This window comes from Leucopleurus acutus, assembly GCF_964270905.1.
Source record: "Leucopleurus acutus genome assembly, chromosome: 13".
Taxonomy (NCBI): domain Eukaryota; kingdom Metazoa; phylum Chordata; class Mammalia; order Artiodactyla; family Delphinidae; genus Leucopleurus; species Leucopleurus acutus.
Window position 1 is genome coordinate 33,402,540 of NC_139155.1, and position 16,047 is coordinate 33,418,586.

The 16,047-nt window shown below is 35.6% G+C and overlaps 1 protein-coding gene across 3 annotated transcripts in view; it reads right to left on the reverse strand.

Annotated features, from left to right (window-relative positions):
• Positions 1–16,047, reverse strand: part of PIK3C3 (phosphatidylinositol 3-kinase catalytic subunit type 3) — a 155,816-nt gene that overhangs the window by 51,602 nt on the left and 88,167 nt on the right. For all 3 annotated transcript variants that reach the window (XM_082852710.1, XM_082852709.1, XM_082852711.1), the window contains exons 14-19: positions 13,034–13,139; positions 11,438–11,554; positions 5,966–6,097; positions 3,661–3,789; positions 2,933–3,002; positions 690–754 (exon numbers count right to left, since the gene is read on the reverse strand). In XM_082852710.1, the coding sequence (XP_082708836.1) occupies positions 690–754; positions 2,933–3,002; positions 3,661–3,789; positions 5,966–6,097; positions 11,438–11,554; positions 13,034–13,139 (619 nt within the window). The remainder of the gene's footprint in view (positions 1–689; positions 755–2,932; positions 3,003–3,660; positions 3,790–5,965; positions 6,098–11,437; positions 11,555–13,033; positions 13,140–16,047) is intronic.

Consider the following 16,047-nt stretch of genomic DNA (forward strand, 5'->3'; position numbering starts at 1 on the left):
CTTATATTAAAGGAGAGAAATGACTTTGGAGGTGGGGATAAGGGTCTTAAAAAAAATAATTGTGCAAAACATGTACGAGCAAAAATATCACCGTAGGACTGTTCTGACAAACAACAAAAATCGGAAATAATCAGAATGTTCACTGATGGCTAAATAAATTATAATATTTCCATACTTTGAAATATAATACAACCATAAACTTTAACAAATTTAGGGCTTCCCTGGTGGCGCAGTGGTTGAGAGTCTGCCTGCCAATGCAGGGGACACGGGTTCGTGCCCTGGTCTGGGAGGATCCCACATGCCGCGGAGCGGCTGGGCCCGTGAGCCATGGCCGCTGGGCCTGCGCCTACGGAGCCTGTGCTCCGCGGCGGGAGGGGCCACAGCAGTGAGAGGCCCACGTACCGCAAAAAAAAAAAAAAAAAAAAAGAACAAATTTAAAATTTGTTTACCAGTTAATTCCTGATCTCCTATTATATGTTAGGCCCATTTTAAGGAACTGAACATCTACCATGGAAGCATTTCTAACTGTTAGCATTATTTACTTCTCAGGAAAGGAAAACAACTTTAGGGAAGACGGGTGATAAAAAGAGACTGTCATTTCTAACTTTATATACTTTTTATAAAGATTGAAATTTTTATAATAAGAATATATTCATGAAATTTATAAATCTTTAAAATAGATACTATACCTGAATGCTTCCTTCTGTATCAAGAACTTCAGCAACAGGAACTGACTGGATAAATTGCATGAAGCCTACACAGAAACAGATGCATTGTATTAAGCATAGCTATTGGTGAAGCAATAAAAATAAAGATTCTGCTAAGAACAGTCTTCATTTGAAAATGTATACACTACAAACCTAATAGCTTAAAGAGGTCTATAAACATTGTATTTAGTATACACTGGCATTTACATCATAGGAAATACAAGGAAACTTTAAAAAAAAAAATAAGCTGACAATCTGTATGCTTCTCAAGGCCAATTTCTATTATTATACACAAGGAACACAAAGTAATAGGCGAGGCTTCTTAAATCTGGAATAAAAATTTCTTTCTATAGTATTATAACATATGTCAATTAAAATTATTCTGAATTTAAAATCATTTTAAGAAATCTGGAATTGTGGAATATCAATCACCTAACCCTAAAATTATAGTATATTCATTGGCTTTCTTTGTATAATACTCCATCTTCTGCCATTCCCTGGAAATGATATAAGAGGGAAGTATAAATCCCTTAAACTAAAAAAAAGAAGGGAAAGAAGATAGTATACAGGAGAATAAGGAGAAAAAGTAAATCTGGTAAGTCTAGGGACAACAAAAGAAGTATAAAACTACAAATCTGTGAAAAAAAATCAAAGTTGAATGATGGAAACTATTTCAGGATCATAACCATAATCTGGTTTTGGTAAGTCTTACATTATAATCATTCACATGCAAATTAGGAGACTGTATATTTCTTTAGAGTAAGAAATGTATCATCTATTCTTATAAATACTGAAGAGTCTGCATTAATGCACTTAACAGACGTTTATAGTTTTTCTACTATGTAGCAAGAACTTCGCCAGATAAGCAAAAATAGAGCCTTGACCCTGCTTTCAAAGATCTTACAAGCTTGCAAGTTTTATTGGGATAAAAACTATGAACGAAAGAGAATAGCATAGGGAAACCTATATTACAACAGGGATCAGAGGACATCTGACATCTGAACCGTGTTTTGAAGGATAATAAAGATTAATTAGTAAAGCGGAAAGGATATTAAAGACAATGATCATATAAGACTGAAAAGAGCATGGTACATTTGAGAAAATGGAAGGTGGCTGGTGTGGCTAAAGCCTAAGAAGCAAGGGGGAGAGTGGCAAGAAAGAGGTGACAGAGATAGGTGCAGAAGTATGTCATACCATGCAAGAACTTGTAAACTAAGCTAAGGCTTTTGTCTTTGTCCCAAGAGCAAATGAAAGCTAAATAAATCAATCTATGTAGGATGGTAGAATATTTGCACTTTTAACAAGGTCATTCTGAGAGAAAAATGGGAACAGGAATTAAACCATCAAAAAGATTTGGGGGTGGCCCAGAGAAGGGCAGAAAGCCTAAAATAAAACAGGTACTTGTTTCTTCAAGATACCTAAGGGTAAGAAGCTCTAAGAGTAACAAGATTATAAAATTTACAATAGGCATTAGGCAAGCATTCCTAGGGAATCTTCTGCCAAACTTCCAGAGGTTACTCAATATCAAAAAGACTTAGGTATATATTAAAAAAAAAATTAGTGGATAAGGCAACATCATCTGCTGAGTGGCTTGTATAGGCAGGGCACAGCCTCTCTGGGTTTTAGTAACTCTCAGTAATGATTCCAGATACAGATCACCATGGAAGAAAACTACTGTAGTTTGTAGCTACTGAAAGTTTTTAATGCAAAGAAATATATCAGAAAGGTGCTAATTTTTCTTCCAAATATGTTGTTTAATGATTCCAAGAGGTATAAAAGGAAGGAAGGACAGAAGGAAGAAAGGGAGGGACGGAGGGAGGGAGGGAGGGAGAGACGGAAGGTAGGCCAGCAGTCAGGAAGGCCCAAGCGGTCTTCAGAGTTACACATGAGTTCAATCTCTAACATTCTTAACACTTTTCAATTGGAAAAGGAAAAGTAGGGCTTCCCTGGTGGCGCAGTGGTTGAGAGTCCACCTGCCGATGAAGGGGACATGGGTTCGTGCCCCGGTCCGGGAAGATCCTACATGCCGCGGAGCGGTTGGGCCCGTGAGCCATGGCCGCTGAGCCTGCGCGCCCGGAGCCTGTGCTCCGCAACAGGAGAGGCCACAACAGTGAGAGGCCCGCGTACCGCAAAATAAATAAATAAATAAATAAATAATAAATAAAAAAGGAAAAGTATACTCATTGGACACTGAAATAAATAATAATGGTATAAAATAAACTTACCATGTTTTGTACTAGTGGCTAATACTTTATAGGGCGTCAACTTCAAATCCAGATTTTCTTTTCGTAGCAGCTTAAGATCAAAAGTTATATTAACCAAATGAAAAGAATGTTATAAAATAGTTTTGCACGCAAGTACTATAGCACTTTAATACACAGAGATTTAGAAGGTAAACCTAAATTAAGGCTTAATTAAATCAATTAGTTAATTTAACTTTGATCATCAAAATAAATGTATTAAGCACTTTACACGGTGGTATGTCAAATTTCTTATCTTTTTCTAGATCACTGTCAGTTTTTGATGAACAGAAGGGTTCCTCCTAAGGATTTATGCAGGCCTTACTGGTCACAAAGTATTTTAGAACACAGAAAAAGGAAATGAGGACAAATATTTTCCTTTATAAGCCAGGGACAGAAACAGAATTTTAAAAAGAAGAAGATTTAATTGACTAAGAGGAAGAAAATTACTAAGTTTAACACTGAAAGAACTTAACTGGGAAAAACATTTTTATAAAAAGGAACACATGCAGTTTCATTTTATACTAATCATAAGAGCCATCCTGCAGTGTACAAAAACAACTAAATTTGCCCAAGATCAAGTGGAGATTGTTCAGCTTTCTAGGACTGCATCTGAATGTTACAAAACAATTCTGTCCATGCACAGCATATCCACTAAATCATCAATTTCTAAAATGAAAATATGTTCCCTACCAACATAAGGTTATGTTCACCTTGTCCATGAGTGAAATGATTTGGAGAATAAGTTGATCTTGGCGTAAATCATCCCCATGCTTAAATATAACTGGATATTTGCCTCCATCTTCTGTCTTAAAGAATAACTGTGCAGGCATAAGGGCACTCTGGAAATAAAAATATTATTTTCAAATTATATAAGATGGAAATGTGGGGAAATTTATAATAATCTAAAGAAAAGAAATGAGTCTAATAAAGAAAACAAATAATAATAACCTTAATTTATACAGGCCATGAGAAATAATAGCATAAAAAGTATCAGACAGAGGGATGGACGTGTGACAAAGCAAATACAGTAAAATGTTAATAACAGGATAGAAGAAGTGGGTATACAGTTGTTTACTGTGAAAGTCTTTCAACTTTGCTGTATGTTTGAAAACTTTCGTATAAAATGTTGGGGGAAAAGGCAACAAAAATGCTTCAAAGAATATATGGTTAGAACCTACAACCTCTAGTGGACTGAAACTCCAAACTTCAAATTATCTTAAATTTGTAGTATCCTTTTATCACCTCAGGCAAAATTTATTTTATAAATTACCTTGTACCCTAGCTCACAAAAGCTCAAGAAGAACTGGAAGTGATCTTCCTAAAGATAAATGATAAGCAAGAGGTTCTTTGTTGTAATTTCCCTTTTCAGATTCGGATCTGATTCTGAAATTTAGATTTCATCTGAAATCTAATGCAAGCAGCTGACAATCTCAGGATAACTAAGCACTAATCCCAGTGCCTTAAGGGGTTCACTCCCCATGGAGATCTAGCTTTCATTCTTAAGCTAAGGTCTACAAAATACTGTTTAAAAATACTGAAAACTAGGTGCATAACCTTTTCAGCTCTAAGGAGTTCATAAAAAGACAACAGGAATTCATGGATTCCCCTACAACTCTGTGCAGACATTTCAGTGTATGTACAAGCATATGGGTAACATTCTAAAGTATCCAATCCATCACTTTCATTGGACCCTTAAAGCATTCATGACTCAAAAATGGTTAAGAATTATAATGCTAGAGTTATATAGTAAACACTCTAGAACCATTAATTGCTAACTGCAATTCAGAATTTTTAAGAATGCCCACATACTTATTAAGAGCTGGAAGAAAAAAATCAGGACTGAATATTAGGATTAAAAAGATGTCCCATGATATTTTATTGACCATCTACTTTGTGTATATAAGACATAATTATAAAATTATATTATTAAGGGAAAAATGGATCCAGAATACACCTAACAATAATGATAGATTCTTATGCCCCACTCTTACAACTCCTGCTCTATGTCTTAGATATTCTTTTTTATCCTGTTTGCAAAAAAATAATAAAACTCCTTTTTTGATTCACTGGTTTTGATTAGTCCTAAGGGAATGAGAATATTAGAAGCAGGTCTTATTTGGGAGTTCTAGCAAGAACTAAGAAATACTTGCATTTTCTCTCCTGTACCAGCATTTTTCAAATTGCAGGATATAATTCAATGAGTTTTAAAACCAATTAAATACGTTGCAAACAACATTTAAAAATTAATGCAACAGAACAGTTTTTAAAAGAATAGAAACTATTAGAGTCCATAATATGCAGTAAGGTTAAGTACTGCTTTATGAAACTTACGTTGCAGTTGTGTGAGCTGGGCTGCCATGGGCTGCCTTTAAACACACCCTTAAAAAAATCAACCATTTTTTACTGTAATCACACCCCTTTTCATATACCCAAGTTGTTGATCTATGAGCCCTTTCTTATCTGATACAAAGTAATATCCCAATGCAACTTATGCCCTTCCACCCTTAGAATCAGAAGACCTAAAACATCATGCCTCAGAGAGACCTTTCAATATGATACCCAGCAGATAATGATGCTTCTTCACAAGTAATGATGCTCACCCCTTTGGCCTGCTTAGAGAAGGCAGCTGCTACCAGTTCTTTCTAACTATCCAGGTGGTGGCCAGCCAAAAGAAAGTCTGGCATGCTATTAAGGACTAAAGAGAATTACTACACTTGAAAATACAAGAAAAAATTTAAGTCATAGGTTAACTAGAACTCATATCTAACCACGGGAACTTATAATGTCTAAGTTTGCGATTTAACTTTTAATTTTTTTAAAAAAAAAGCTTACATGAGAAAAATCAGGTGATTAATAAATAGTTCAAAAATTAAAGATTAAAAAATCCAGATATAAAAATATTTTATACATTTCACATAAAAATGTCTACTGATAATACAAAAAGATCTTAAAACACACTGATAAATAAAAGGTATCTTTTTTCAAAGGTAGTGTCTAAAGATCCACCACAATTACCTTAAATAATGTAGCTGTTTCTGGGATTATTCCTCTAATTTTCACCTGGGGTTCTAAAGGCAATGGGATAAGTTCCACATCGGACAAGTTCATCTTTTCGTTGTCTCCAAGCAATGCCTGTAGTCTCTCATTCTAGGAGAACAAGTTAGAATGTACTAATTAGGTTAAAATGGAAAAGGGGTTTTTAAAGCATATAGTAAAGACATAAAGACTGATTCTATTAACTTTAAAATATTTGCAAAGCACCATAAAAGTATATGCGAAGTAATACAACATAAAGGAGAGAGTATGTGTGAGAGACAAGCACTTATAATCCACCTGACAAAAGCAGCAGCATGCTTTAAAAGCATGCTTGACCTATGAAAAGTTGGACTTTCATAAGGTTAGGGAATATGTTTCTCTTGCTGCAACTGATAATCAGGGATATACTCAAGCTGGACTTAAAGATGCAATTTCTATTTTCAAAGGATCTGTGAAGTCACAAGGAGAAACTAATTTCATTTGAAGCTTAAATTCTCATGACCAAATATTAAGCAAGAATTTCATTAGCTGTTCCATTGCATGTATTGGGTTTAGAAAGTAAACTCAATTTACTTGGAGGAATTTGGACCTTACCTTTTACTGTTCATTGACTCTGTCTGATCGAACTTTTCCCAAGATATCACCATTTATTTATTTCCTTTAGCTCACATGCACACTGCATTGAGCCAAGATTTCAGAAATTGAGAAATTCAAGCCATGATGAAACAGCTTTGTCATTTAGCAGCATCTATAGTGTTTAGACCAAGCCCATCTATTCAATTTCAAAATAACAATCTATTTCCTTTGAAAGCTGTGAGAGTATTGCATTCTTTAAACAGGTGAGCTTGTTCTTAAAGGGAGAAAACTTGACCTAATACACTGGGCTTCTTCCTATTTCTCAAACATGTCACACATGCTCCCATATCAGGGCCTTTGTGCTTGCAGCTCCTCTGGCTGGAATAGTCTTCTCTAGTTATTCAGTGGCTTGCTCCCCTACTTGCTTCAGGTTTCTGTCCAAATGTCAACTCTCAGTGAGGCCTTCCTGACTATTCCATTGAGAAGTGAAAAGCTGCCTTAATACTTGAACCCAGCACTTCCTATTCCCCTTTCCAGCTTTTTCTCCAAAGCACATGACGCTATCTAGCATAAAATATATTTTACTTATTTTGTTAACTTTCTCCTCCAACAGGAATATAAGGTCCTTACATTCTAAAGGTAGGGATTTTTATATTCACCTCTGTATCCTCAGAACCTAGAAAAGTGCCTGGTACACAGTAGGCATGTGATACATTTTTATAGAATAAATATTATAACATAAAGAATCACAAAGTGAAAAGAGACTACTGAACATTCAAAATGAAAGCTTTAATTGTTTTTTAAAAGTGTGGCATCAATGCATTTTTATTGGAACTCAAATATCTACGTTCAAAGACCTCAATCAAGATAATTTTTCCTTAAATGAGATCAGCAAAGGAAAGAAGGTGGCAACAATATTATTACTTGTTTTACCATCTGACACCTAACTCATGGATCCCCTGGCCACACATTTAACGCCGTGGCACTCACCAAGGAAACTCTCTCCCAACTTCGTTATGAGGGATGGAAAAGTACTATTACATATGATTGCAAATTATTAGCTGTAGTCATTTCATTATTCCTAGTAATAACACAAATAATGGTAGTAGAGAGTCATCTTGGCATTTCACTAAAATTCGAGGGCTTGTTTCTAGTAAAACTAAGTAAATAAAACTATGTTTGTCTTTTATCACATCATGAAAAACTGTCTGAAAAGATTTTTAGCCAATGTTGATACTATATTTAGGACTGTCTGACTTAAAATATAGGAAAAAACAATATGTGTTTTGCAATATGTGGCAAAAACAACATTTATTTTGGGGGACTGTAAGTGCTGTCTCCAGTAGGGAGTCAACTTCCAGAACAGCGAAAACTGAGGTGTATCCAGAGGCTCATGGGTGGTGAACAAAAGAGTATGTCACATAAGAACAAACTGCGGTTTAAATACATGCCCCAAACTGACAGTCAAAAGAACAGGCATTCTTTCTGATGGTGGGCACTGGGGTCACACTGCTCCTCACCAGGGCACCTCTGGAGAGAAGGGCTCCAGGAGGAATAGCAGTAGGAATTTAGTTATTTAACCAGGATTTGTGATTCTTCTCAAAAACAAAGAAAACGCCGACTCAATAAACATGTGTTTCTCTGCAGCCTATTTTCTCCTCCCTAATCTCGTTAACATTATTCCCTGCACGCATCTCTGCCAGACCTGATCCCCTGCCTTTAAATTCCTGACTCAATTTTTCACCTTTTAGTCTCTCCGCCTTCCTCTCACAATTCTGAAGGACAGTAAAATGTGTTGTGGTGTTTTACAAATATCACCAAGAAAGATTTTCCATTTATGGGATTAGGTAAAGAGAAGATATCAGATGAATCCTTCATATCATTTGGGCAAAAGATCAGGAAAAATAACATCTGAAGAACAGATGCTCATCTATTATCATCAAGTAGAAACCTCACCCCGTTGAGAGCAAAATCAATGTACTGGCCATGAGAACACATTGCCAGTCACTATCACTAGTTCTGTAACCTTGGGTGAGTTACTCTGGACCTTCTTTTTCTCAGAAAAATTCTAGTCCAAATAATCTCTAGAGGTTCTTTCCATGTCAAATAAATTGTATTCTAAGATACTAAGATTCAAAAATGAGAGCCAGAAAAGCACTGTAGATAAAAATATGGACTCAGAATGTCTGGGTACAAATCCTAATTTCAACACTTACTAACTGAGGACATCTGGCAAATTACTTAACCTCCTACTACCTACTTTTCCTTACAACTGGGATAATAATAGTACCTAACTTATAGGGTTGTTGTGTGGATAAAAATCAATGTATATAAACTCATAAAAGAGAGTCCCATGCATAATCTGTACTTCTAACCACTCCTATTACTATAACAGGCCTCATTTAATTGCACTTCACTTTAGTGCACTATGCAGATATTGACTGCATTGTTTACAAATTGAAGGTCTATGGCAACCCTGTGTCAAGCAAGACTATCGGTGCCAATTTTCCAACAGCACTTGCTCACCTTGTGTCTCTATGTCACATTTTGGTAATTTTCACAATATTTCAAACTTTCTCACTATTATTATACTTGTTATCATGATCTGTGATCAGTGATCTTTGATGTTACTATTGTAATTGATTTGGGACATCATGAACCAAGCCCATATAAAACGGAGAACCTAATCGATAAAACGTTACGTGCGTTTTGACTGCCCCATTGACCAGCTGTTCTCCCTCTCTCTTCTTCCCCTATTCCCTGAGACACAATGTTGAAATTAGGACAATTTACAACCCTACAATGGTTTTTATGTGTTTAAGTGAAAGGAAGAGTCACAAATCTCTCACTTTAAATCAAAAGCTAGAAATAATTAAGCTAGTGAGGAAGGCATGTTGAAAGCCTAGACAGGCCAAAAGCTAGGCCTCTTATGCCAAACAGCCAAATTGTGAATGCAAAGGAAAAATTCTTGAAGGAAATTAAACTACTATGAACACATGGATGATAAGAAAGCAAAACAGCCTTACTGCTGATCCGGAGACAGTTTTAGTGGTTTGGATAGAAGATCAAACCGGCCACAACATTCCCTTAAGCCAAAGCCTAACCCAGAGCAAGCCCTAACTCTCTTCAATTCTATGAATGCTGAAAGAGGTGAGAAAGCTGCAGAAGAAAAGTTTGAAGCTAGCAGAGCTTGGTTCATGAGGTTTAAGGAAAGAAGCCATCTCTATAGCATCAAAGTGCAAGGTGAAGCAGCAAGTGCTGACGTAGAAGCTGCAGCAAGTTATCCAGAAGATCTAGCTAAGATAATTAACAAAAGCGGTAGATGACACAGCCTTATATTCGAAGAAGATGCCATCTAGGACTTTCACAGCTAGAGAGGAGAAGTCAATGCCTTGCTTCAAGGCTTCAAAGGACAGGCTGACTCTCTGGTCAGGGGCTAATGCAGTTGGCAACTTGAAGTTTAAGCCAACGCTTATTTACCATTCCAAAAATCCTAAGGCTCTTAAGAATTATGCTAAATCTACTGCCTGCTCTATAAATAAAGAACAAAGCCTGGATGACATCACATCTGTTTACAATATGGTTTACTGAATATTTTAAGCCCACTGTTGAGATTACTGGTCAGAAAAAAAAAGATTCCTTTCAAAATATGACTGCTCATTGACAATGCACCTGGTCACTCAAGAGTTCTGGTGAAGATGTACAGTGAGTTAATGTTTTTTATACCTGCTAACATAATATCCATTCTGCAGCCCATGGATCAAAGTCTGATTTTGACTTTCAAGTCTCAGTACTTAAAAAATACTATCATAAGGCTGTGAGTGTTAGTGATTCCTCTGATGGATATGGGCAAAGTAAATTGGCAATGTTCTGGAAAGAATTCACCATTCTAGATGCCATCAAGAATAACTGTGATTCATAGAAAGAGGTCAAAATATCAACATTAACAGGAGTTTGGAAGAAGTTGATTCCAACTCTTAGGATGACTTTGGGAGGTTCAAGACTTCTGTGGAAGAAGTAACTAGCAAGATTTGCTAGACTTAGAAGGGGAGCCTGAAACTGTGACTGAATTGCTGCAAACTCGTGATGAAACTAACAGATGAGAGGCTGCTTCTTAGGGATGAGCAAAGGAAAGTAGTTTATTGAGATGGAATCTACTTCTGGTGAAGATGCTATGAATATTGGTGAAATGACCAACAGAGGATTTAGAATATTCCATAAAGTCTGTTGATAAAGCAGTGGCAGGGTTTGAGAGAACTAACTCCAATTTTGAAAGAAGTTCTACTATGGGTAAAAATGCTGCCAATGAGCACTGCATGCTACAGTGAAAACAAATTGTTAGTGAAAGGAAGAGTCAACTGACATGGCAAAGATTAATTATCTTCATTGTTGTCTTATTCTACAAAATTGCCCCAGCCACTCCAACCTTCAGCAACCACCACCCTGATCAGTTAGCAGCCACATCATCGAGGCAAGGCCTTCCATCAGCAAAAAGATTATGATTCTCTGAAGGCTCAGATGATGGCTAGCGTTTTTTAGCAATATTTTTAATTAAGGTATATACATTGCTTTCTTTAGGCATAATGCCATTGCACACTTAACAGACTACAGTATAGTCTATACTATACAGTATAGTGTAGACCTAACTTTTATATGCACTGGGAAACCAAAAAATTCATGTGACTCACTTTATGGTGATATTTGCTGTACTGCAGTGGTCTGGAATAGAACCTGCAATATCTCCGAGGTATGGCCGTAATTGCATGATAAGAATTCCATAAAATATATCAACCAAAGAGACAGTACCAAAACTCAGTATTTTATGATACCAAGACATTATTAGTCATAAACAGAAAGCAAAGCACAAAGGTTTACCTTTTTCTTACGATTTCCACTTTCACGCTGAACTGCCTTCATTAGGTGCACCAGCCGATCTACAAAGGTCTGCTGTGCAGCCAACAAAGAACGCATAACTCTGACAGACTTATCACCCTGAAGGGATTCAAAGGAAAGAAAAATTAATTCTATGTAGCATAATGATTAGGGTTTCTTCAATAGCATGGGTGATCTTTATTCTTTTAATAGCCACAAACTTCACCACAAAGTAGTATTGAAAAAAATTATCTTTATTCAGAGATAATGATAAATCTGTTATCTTAAACACCACCAACTCTTCCACAATTGAAAATTAACTGAATCTTCAGTGAATACTGGTCTATCAAAAATTGTACTTTTTTTCCCACACGCAACCATGTGACAAGACAGAATTCATTCACCCAAAATGTATTCACTCACCAGTTCAATAAATATCTGGAAGCCTATAATTTCTTCAAAAATGTGCTGGGCATACAGTAGAAACAATACTATCCTCAAGAAAATAAATATATACTTTAAAAAAAAAGTTCTCAAAGAGTAATATGATATGCTTGCTTAGTAAAACAGAAGTCATAAAAACTAAATGCTATAAAGTCTCATGTAGTAATTCTCAGTTCATAAAATATTATAAAATAACATTTTCTCATTTAATCTCTCCAATTACATTGATAAAGGCAGCTTGGCAATTGTCATCCTTATTTCGAAGATGGAAATTTATGCTCAAAGAAACTGAAATTTCCTCACAGGATGACAAAGGTTATAAGTGACAGAGATTATGAGAGGACCAACTGCTTATCTGCTAGTCAGTTAGATATAGAGAATCTCTGGCCTCTGAGAACTGTACAAAAGTTTAGATTCAAAGAGTTCAATAAGATGTGACTTAGGTTTTTAAGAAAATTTAAATGAAACATGAAACAGCAGATAAAGATGTTCTGAAGTAAAATATTACATTTCTATAGCAAATCACAGTTAATGTCGTGACAGTTTTCTTTTCATTGCCTGTGCACCTTCTGCTGGCCGAACTGTGACACTGCCTTAACAATCACAAGAATACCGGGCAAAAAATGGCTTACATACCTCTAGAACTATAAAAGCAAAAATATAAGTTATATAGAAAGTATCTGTAATATGATCATTACCAGATTTATATAAATAAACCTAGTCTTAAAAATAAAAACAGAAAACAGAGAGTGAAATAAAAAAGCAAAGCTTTGGGGGTTTTTTGTTCCAGGTATAGGTTTATTTTATTAAATCAGGGGTCAACAAACTTACTATAAAGGGCCAAGGATTAACTACTTTAGGTCTTGTTGACTATAGAGATTCCATACCAGATATTTATCTCCTATTGGAGTACAAAAGTGACCACAAACAATATGAAAACAAATGAGCATGACTATGTCCCAATAAAATTTTACTTATGAACACTGAAATGTGAATTTCACATAATTTTCATGTGTCACAAAGTATTATTCCTCTTGTGATTTTTTACAACTATTTAAAAATAAAAATCCTTAGCTCATAGGGCATACCAAAACAGGCAATAGGCCGGATATGTCCCATGCACCATGTCTGCCAACCCCTACATTAAATGGTTACCTTCAACAATGCTTGGCTGAACCGTCTCATTACATTCAAGTACATCTCATGGGTCTTTGGATCTCTCTGCTGAGTATCTTGATCTTCACATTCCACTATCACGTACCTTAAAAATGTTAAGTCATTCATGTAAATGTGAAATGAAACTCAGAATCATTTTGTAAACACTTATGCCTTTCCATTAAAACAGATCAATTCACATTTGCAAAAATAATTAATGGGAGTAATGAAACATTTTATTATCACTCTTTTTAAAGCTGAAAATTCAGGAACAACATATATAACCTTCTATAAAGGTAAATTAATAACAGAATGTCTTAATGTGTACAATATCCTAGACTTTCTAAAAAATTTGGCATCAAAATGAGCATTTTCTCCTAATGCTTTACGAGGTACACAGAGCATTAACATCTTCAGAAATTATATAAGCTCACAAATCTACCAAGTAACTCATGAACAAAAATATTTTCAAAATATATGTAATACTTTTGGTATTACATAAGGCTCTCTTATTCTGGGGAAAAACAACAACAACAACAACAACAACACTGAAGCTTTTTTCATTAACATACCTCTGAAAGATAAATTAAAATCTTAATTTTTCCTTTCATATCCAATTTCCCCATTTCTCAAAATTCCATATATAATCTTCAATTTTTCCATCATAAAATTGTGGTTTTAGAGAGTTAAAAAATTTTAAATATAAATATAGTCTTAAACCTAAACTGCTTATACAATTCATATAATCATATAAACAATGACCTGGATTAGATTTTAGAGGTTGTCTAATCCAGTGTTTCCAACTGTTCTGATTGGAACAAGCCATAATAACAAATACATTTTAGATCACAACTCTTTACACACAGCCCATGTGTGCACACAGATGCATAAAACTGAAAAAAATTTCACAAAGCAATATTCTATGAACAATATGTTAATATTTGCTACTCTGTTGTATTTCACTTTTCTTTAAATAACAAATGCTAGACTGTGAGCCTTAAAATTGATTTCAGTGGATAATGATGTGCAGTTTCAAACTTGCTTATTTTATCAATAGCGAAACTTAGAGGTGGCTGTATCTTGTCCATGGTGGCACAATTGGTTGACTGAAGAGCTGAAATCAGAACCCTGGACTCTGGGGTCCTCGGCTAGAATTCTTTCTACTAAGCTTACTCTCAGTTTGACCTTTAAAAACCACATGAAACTTTTCAACTTCCTTAACTGATAGTATTTCACAAATCTCAAATCACAGGGCTTACTATTTTCCTTTATACTATTTCTGGAAAGAAAATAGTTAACCATCTAGAAGGTAAACTTCATAAGAGCAGAGAGCTTACCTGTCCATCTTGATACCCTCAGCACTTCCATGCCTGGCTCATAATACTCAATATATTACTGTTGAATGAATGACCCCAATTTCATGGATTTAACAAGTATCTCAATGTTGATAATTCTCAAATATTAATATATATCCCTTTTCCCACATCTAAGGCCTAACTTTGCATGTCATTAGGTGATCTGCTTTTATATTCAACTACCCTAATTTTCAAGCAGCAGATCCCCTTTTCAAGACACTGCTTGTCATTTTTAACTGAAGATGTGTAAAACTGAAGTTATCACACTAAATGAGTTATTTTTCTATCTCAATTGAAGGCATTATCAATATTTCAGGCATTTAGGCTACAGTTTGAATCACGTGAGGTTGTAACCAAACCAGAGAACACAGGTTCTACCTAAAACTATAACCGGCACTTTGTGTTTAATTTGTGGTCTGTGCATCTAGAGCCAAACTTAGGTTACATTCCCTCACTTCAAACACCTATATCCAATTAGTCACTAGGCCCTGTTGATTTTTTCCTAAAAAATGCTTCTTGTAGTTGTACTGTACCACAGCAAGCCCTGTCTGGAATCAACCAGCAGATACCTCTCACCTAGCTTCTCTAGCTCTAAAAACAAACCCCTTATTGATCAATACAATCATCCAAATTTTTCTTCTTTAAACTACCTTCATCATGTCCCACCTATATTAACAAAAACATCAATGGTTCCCGCTTTTCTACTATTTTAAAACAGTTTCTGTGGCCATAAGCTTCTGGTTCAAACTTCCACCATCTCCAATTCATGCATTCACACTCCAATCAGCTCGACTCCCCACCACCCCCACTTTGTGCTTTCGCTCATATTTCGGTACTGTCTAGAAACACCTTCCCACCTCCACCTTTCCTTATTCTACCCACCCTTCAAATACAGGTGACACTCCGTCTCTTCCAGGAAGTTTCTGCAAACCCTAACAACTTCTTTCTCCTCTGCCTTCCTAAAACAGGCACAGCCTCTCATACAACTTGTGCTGATAATGTTACCTTGCTCGTCACTGTTTCACACATTTACTCCTAGCTCCTTTCAGAGATTATAAAGAAACCGATGCCAGATTCCGTATCTTAAAAATCTTTAGTAGCCCTTGACATACACAATATAGTCTTACACAAAGAAATGTTTTAAAGGTTGATAAAAGTTAAGAGCCTTCTCCCACTGACTTCCCAGGTGATCTGGAAGTCCTCAGAGTTGTATAACCTAACAACAGAATTTTCTGTAAAGTGGTATGAGGAACTAAACCCTGACACTATATCTACCTTATAGAATGAGAGTTCTAAACCAAAAATTCAAGAAAGCATTTTTCAATCTTGAAACTGTCAATACAGATTCAAACCCAGTCCATACTCTCTAACCCTTTAAAGTCCTTGACTATTCCCATCACCTTAGTATATTCATTGTGTTTTCCTGTGTTTACACGGCAACTCCTTTCTAAAGGAGTAATAGAGATGACCACAATATACGGCTCCACTGCTTTGTTCAGGTCCCATTGACTGCCAAGTAAACACAATGGCTGCAGCTACATGATAAAGGTCACATATCAAACACCTCTCAAAATCATTCAAGCCAAAGTTCTTATGCAAAGGAAAAGTCCATCTAAAATAAAAATGACAGTGTCATCTCCAAAATGAAGGACAAATTTA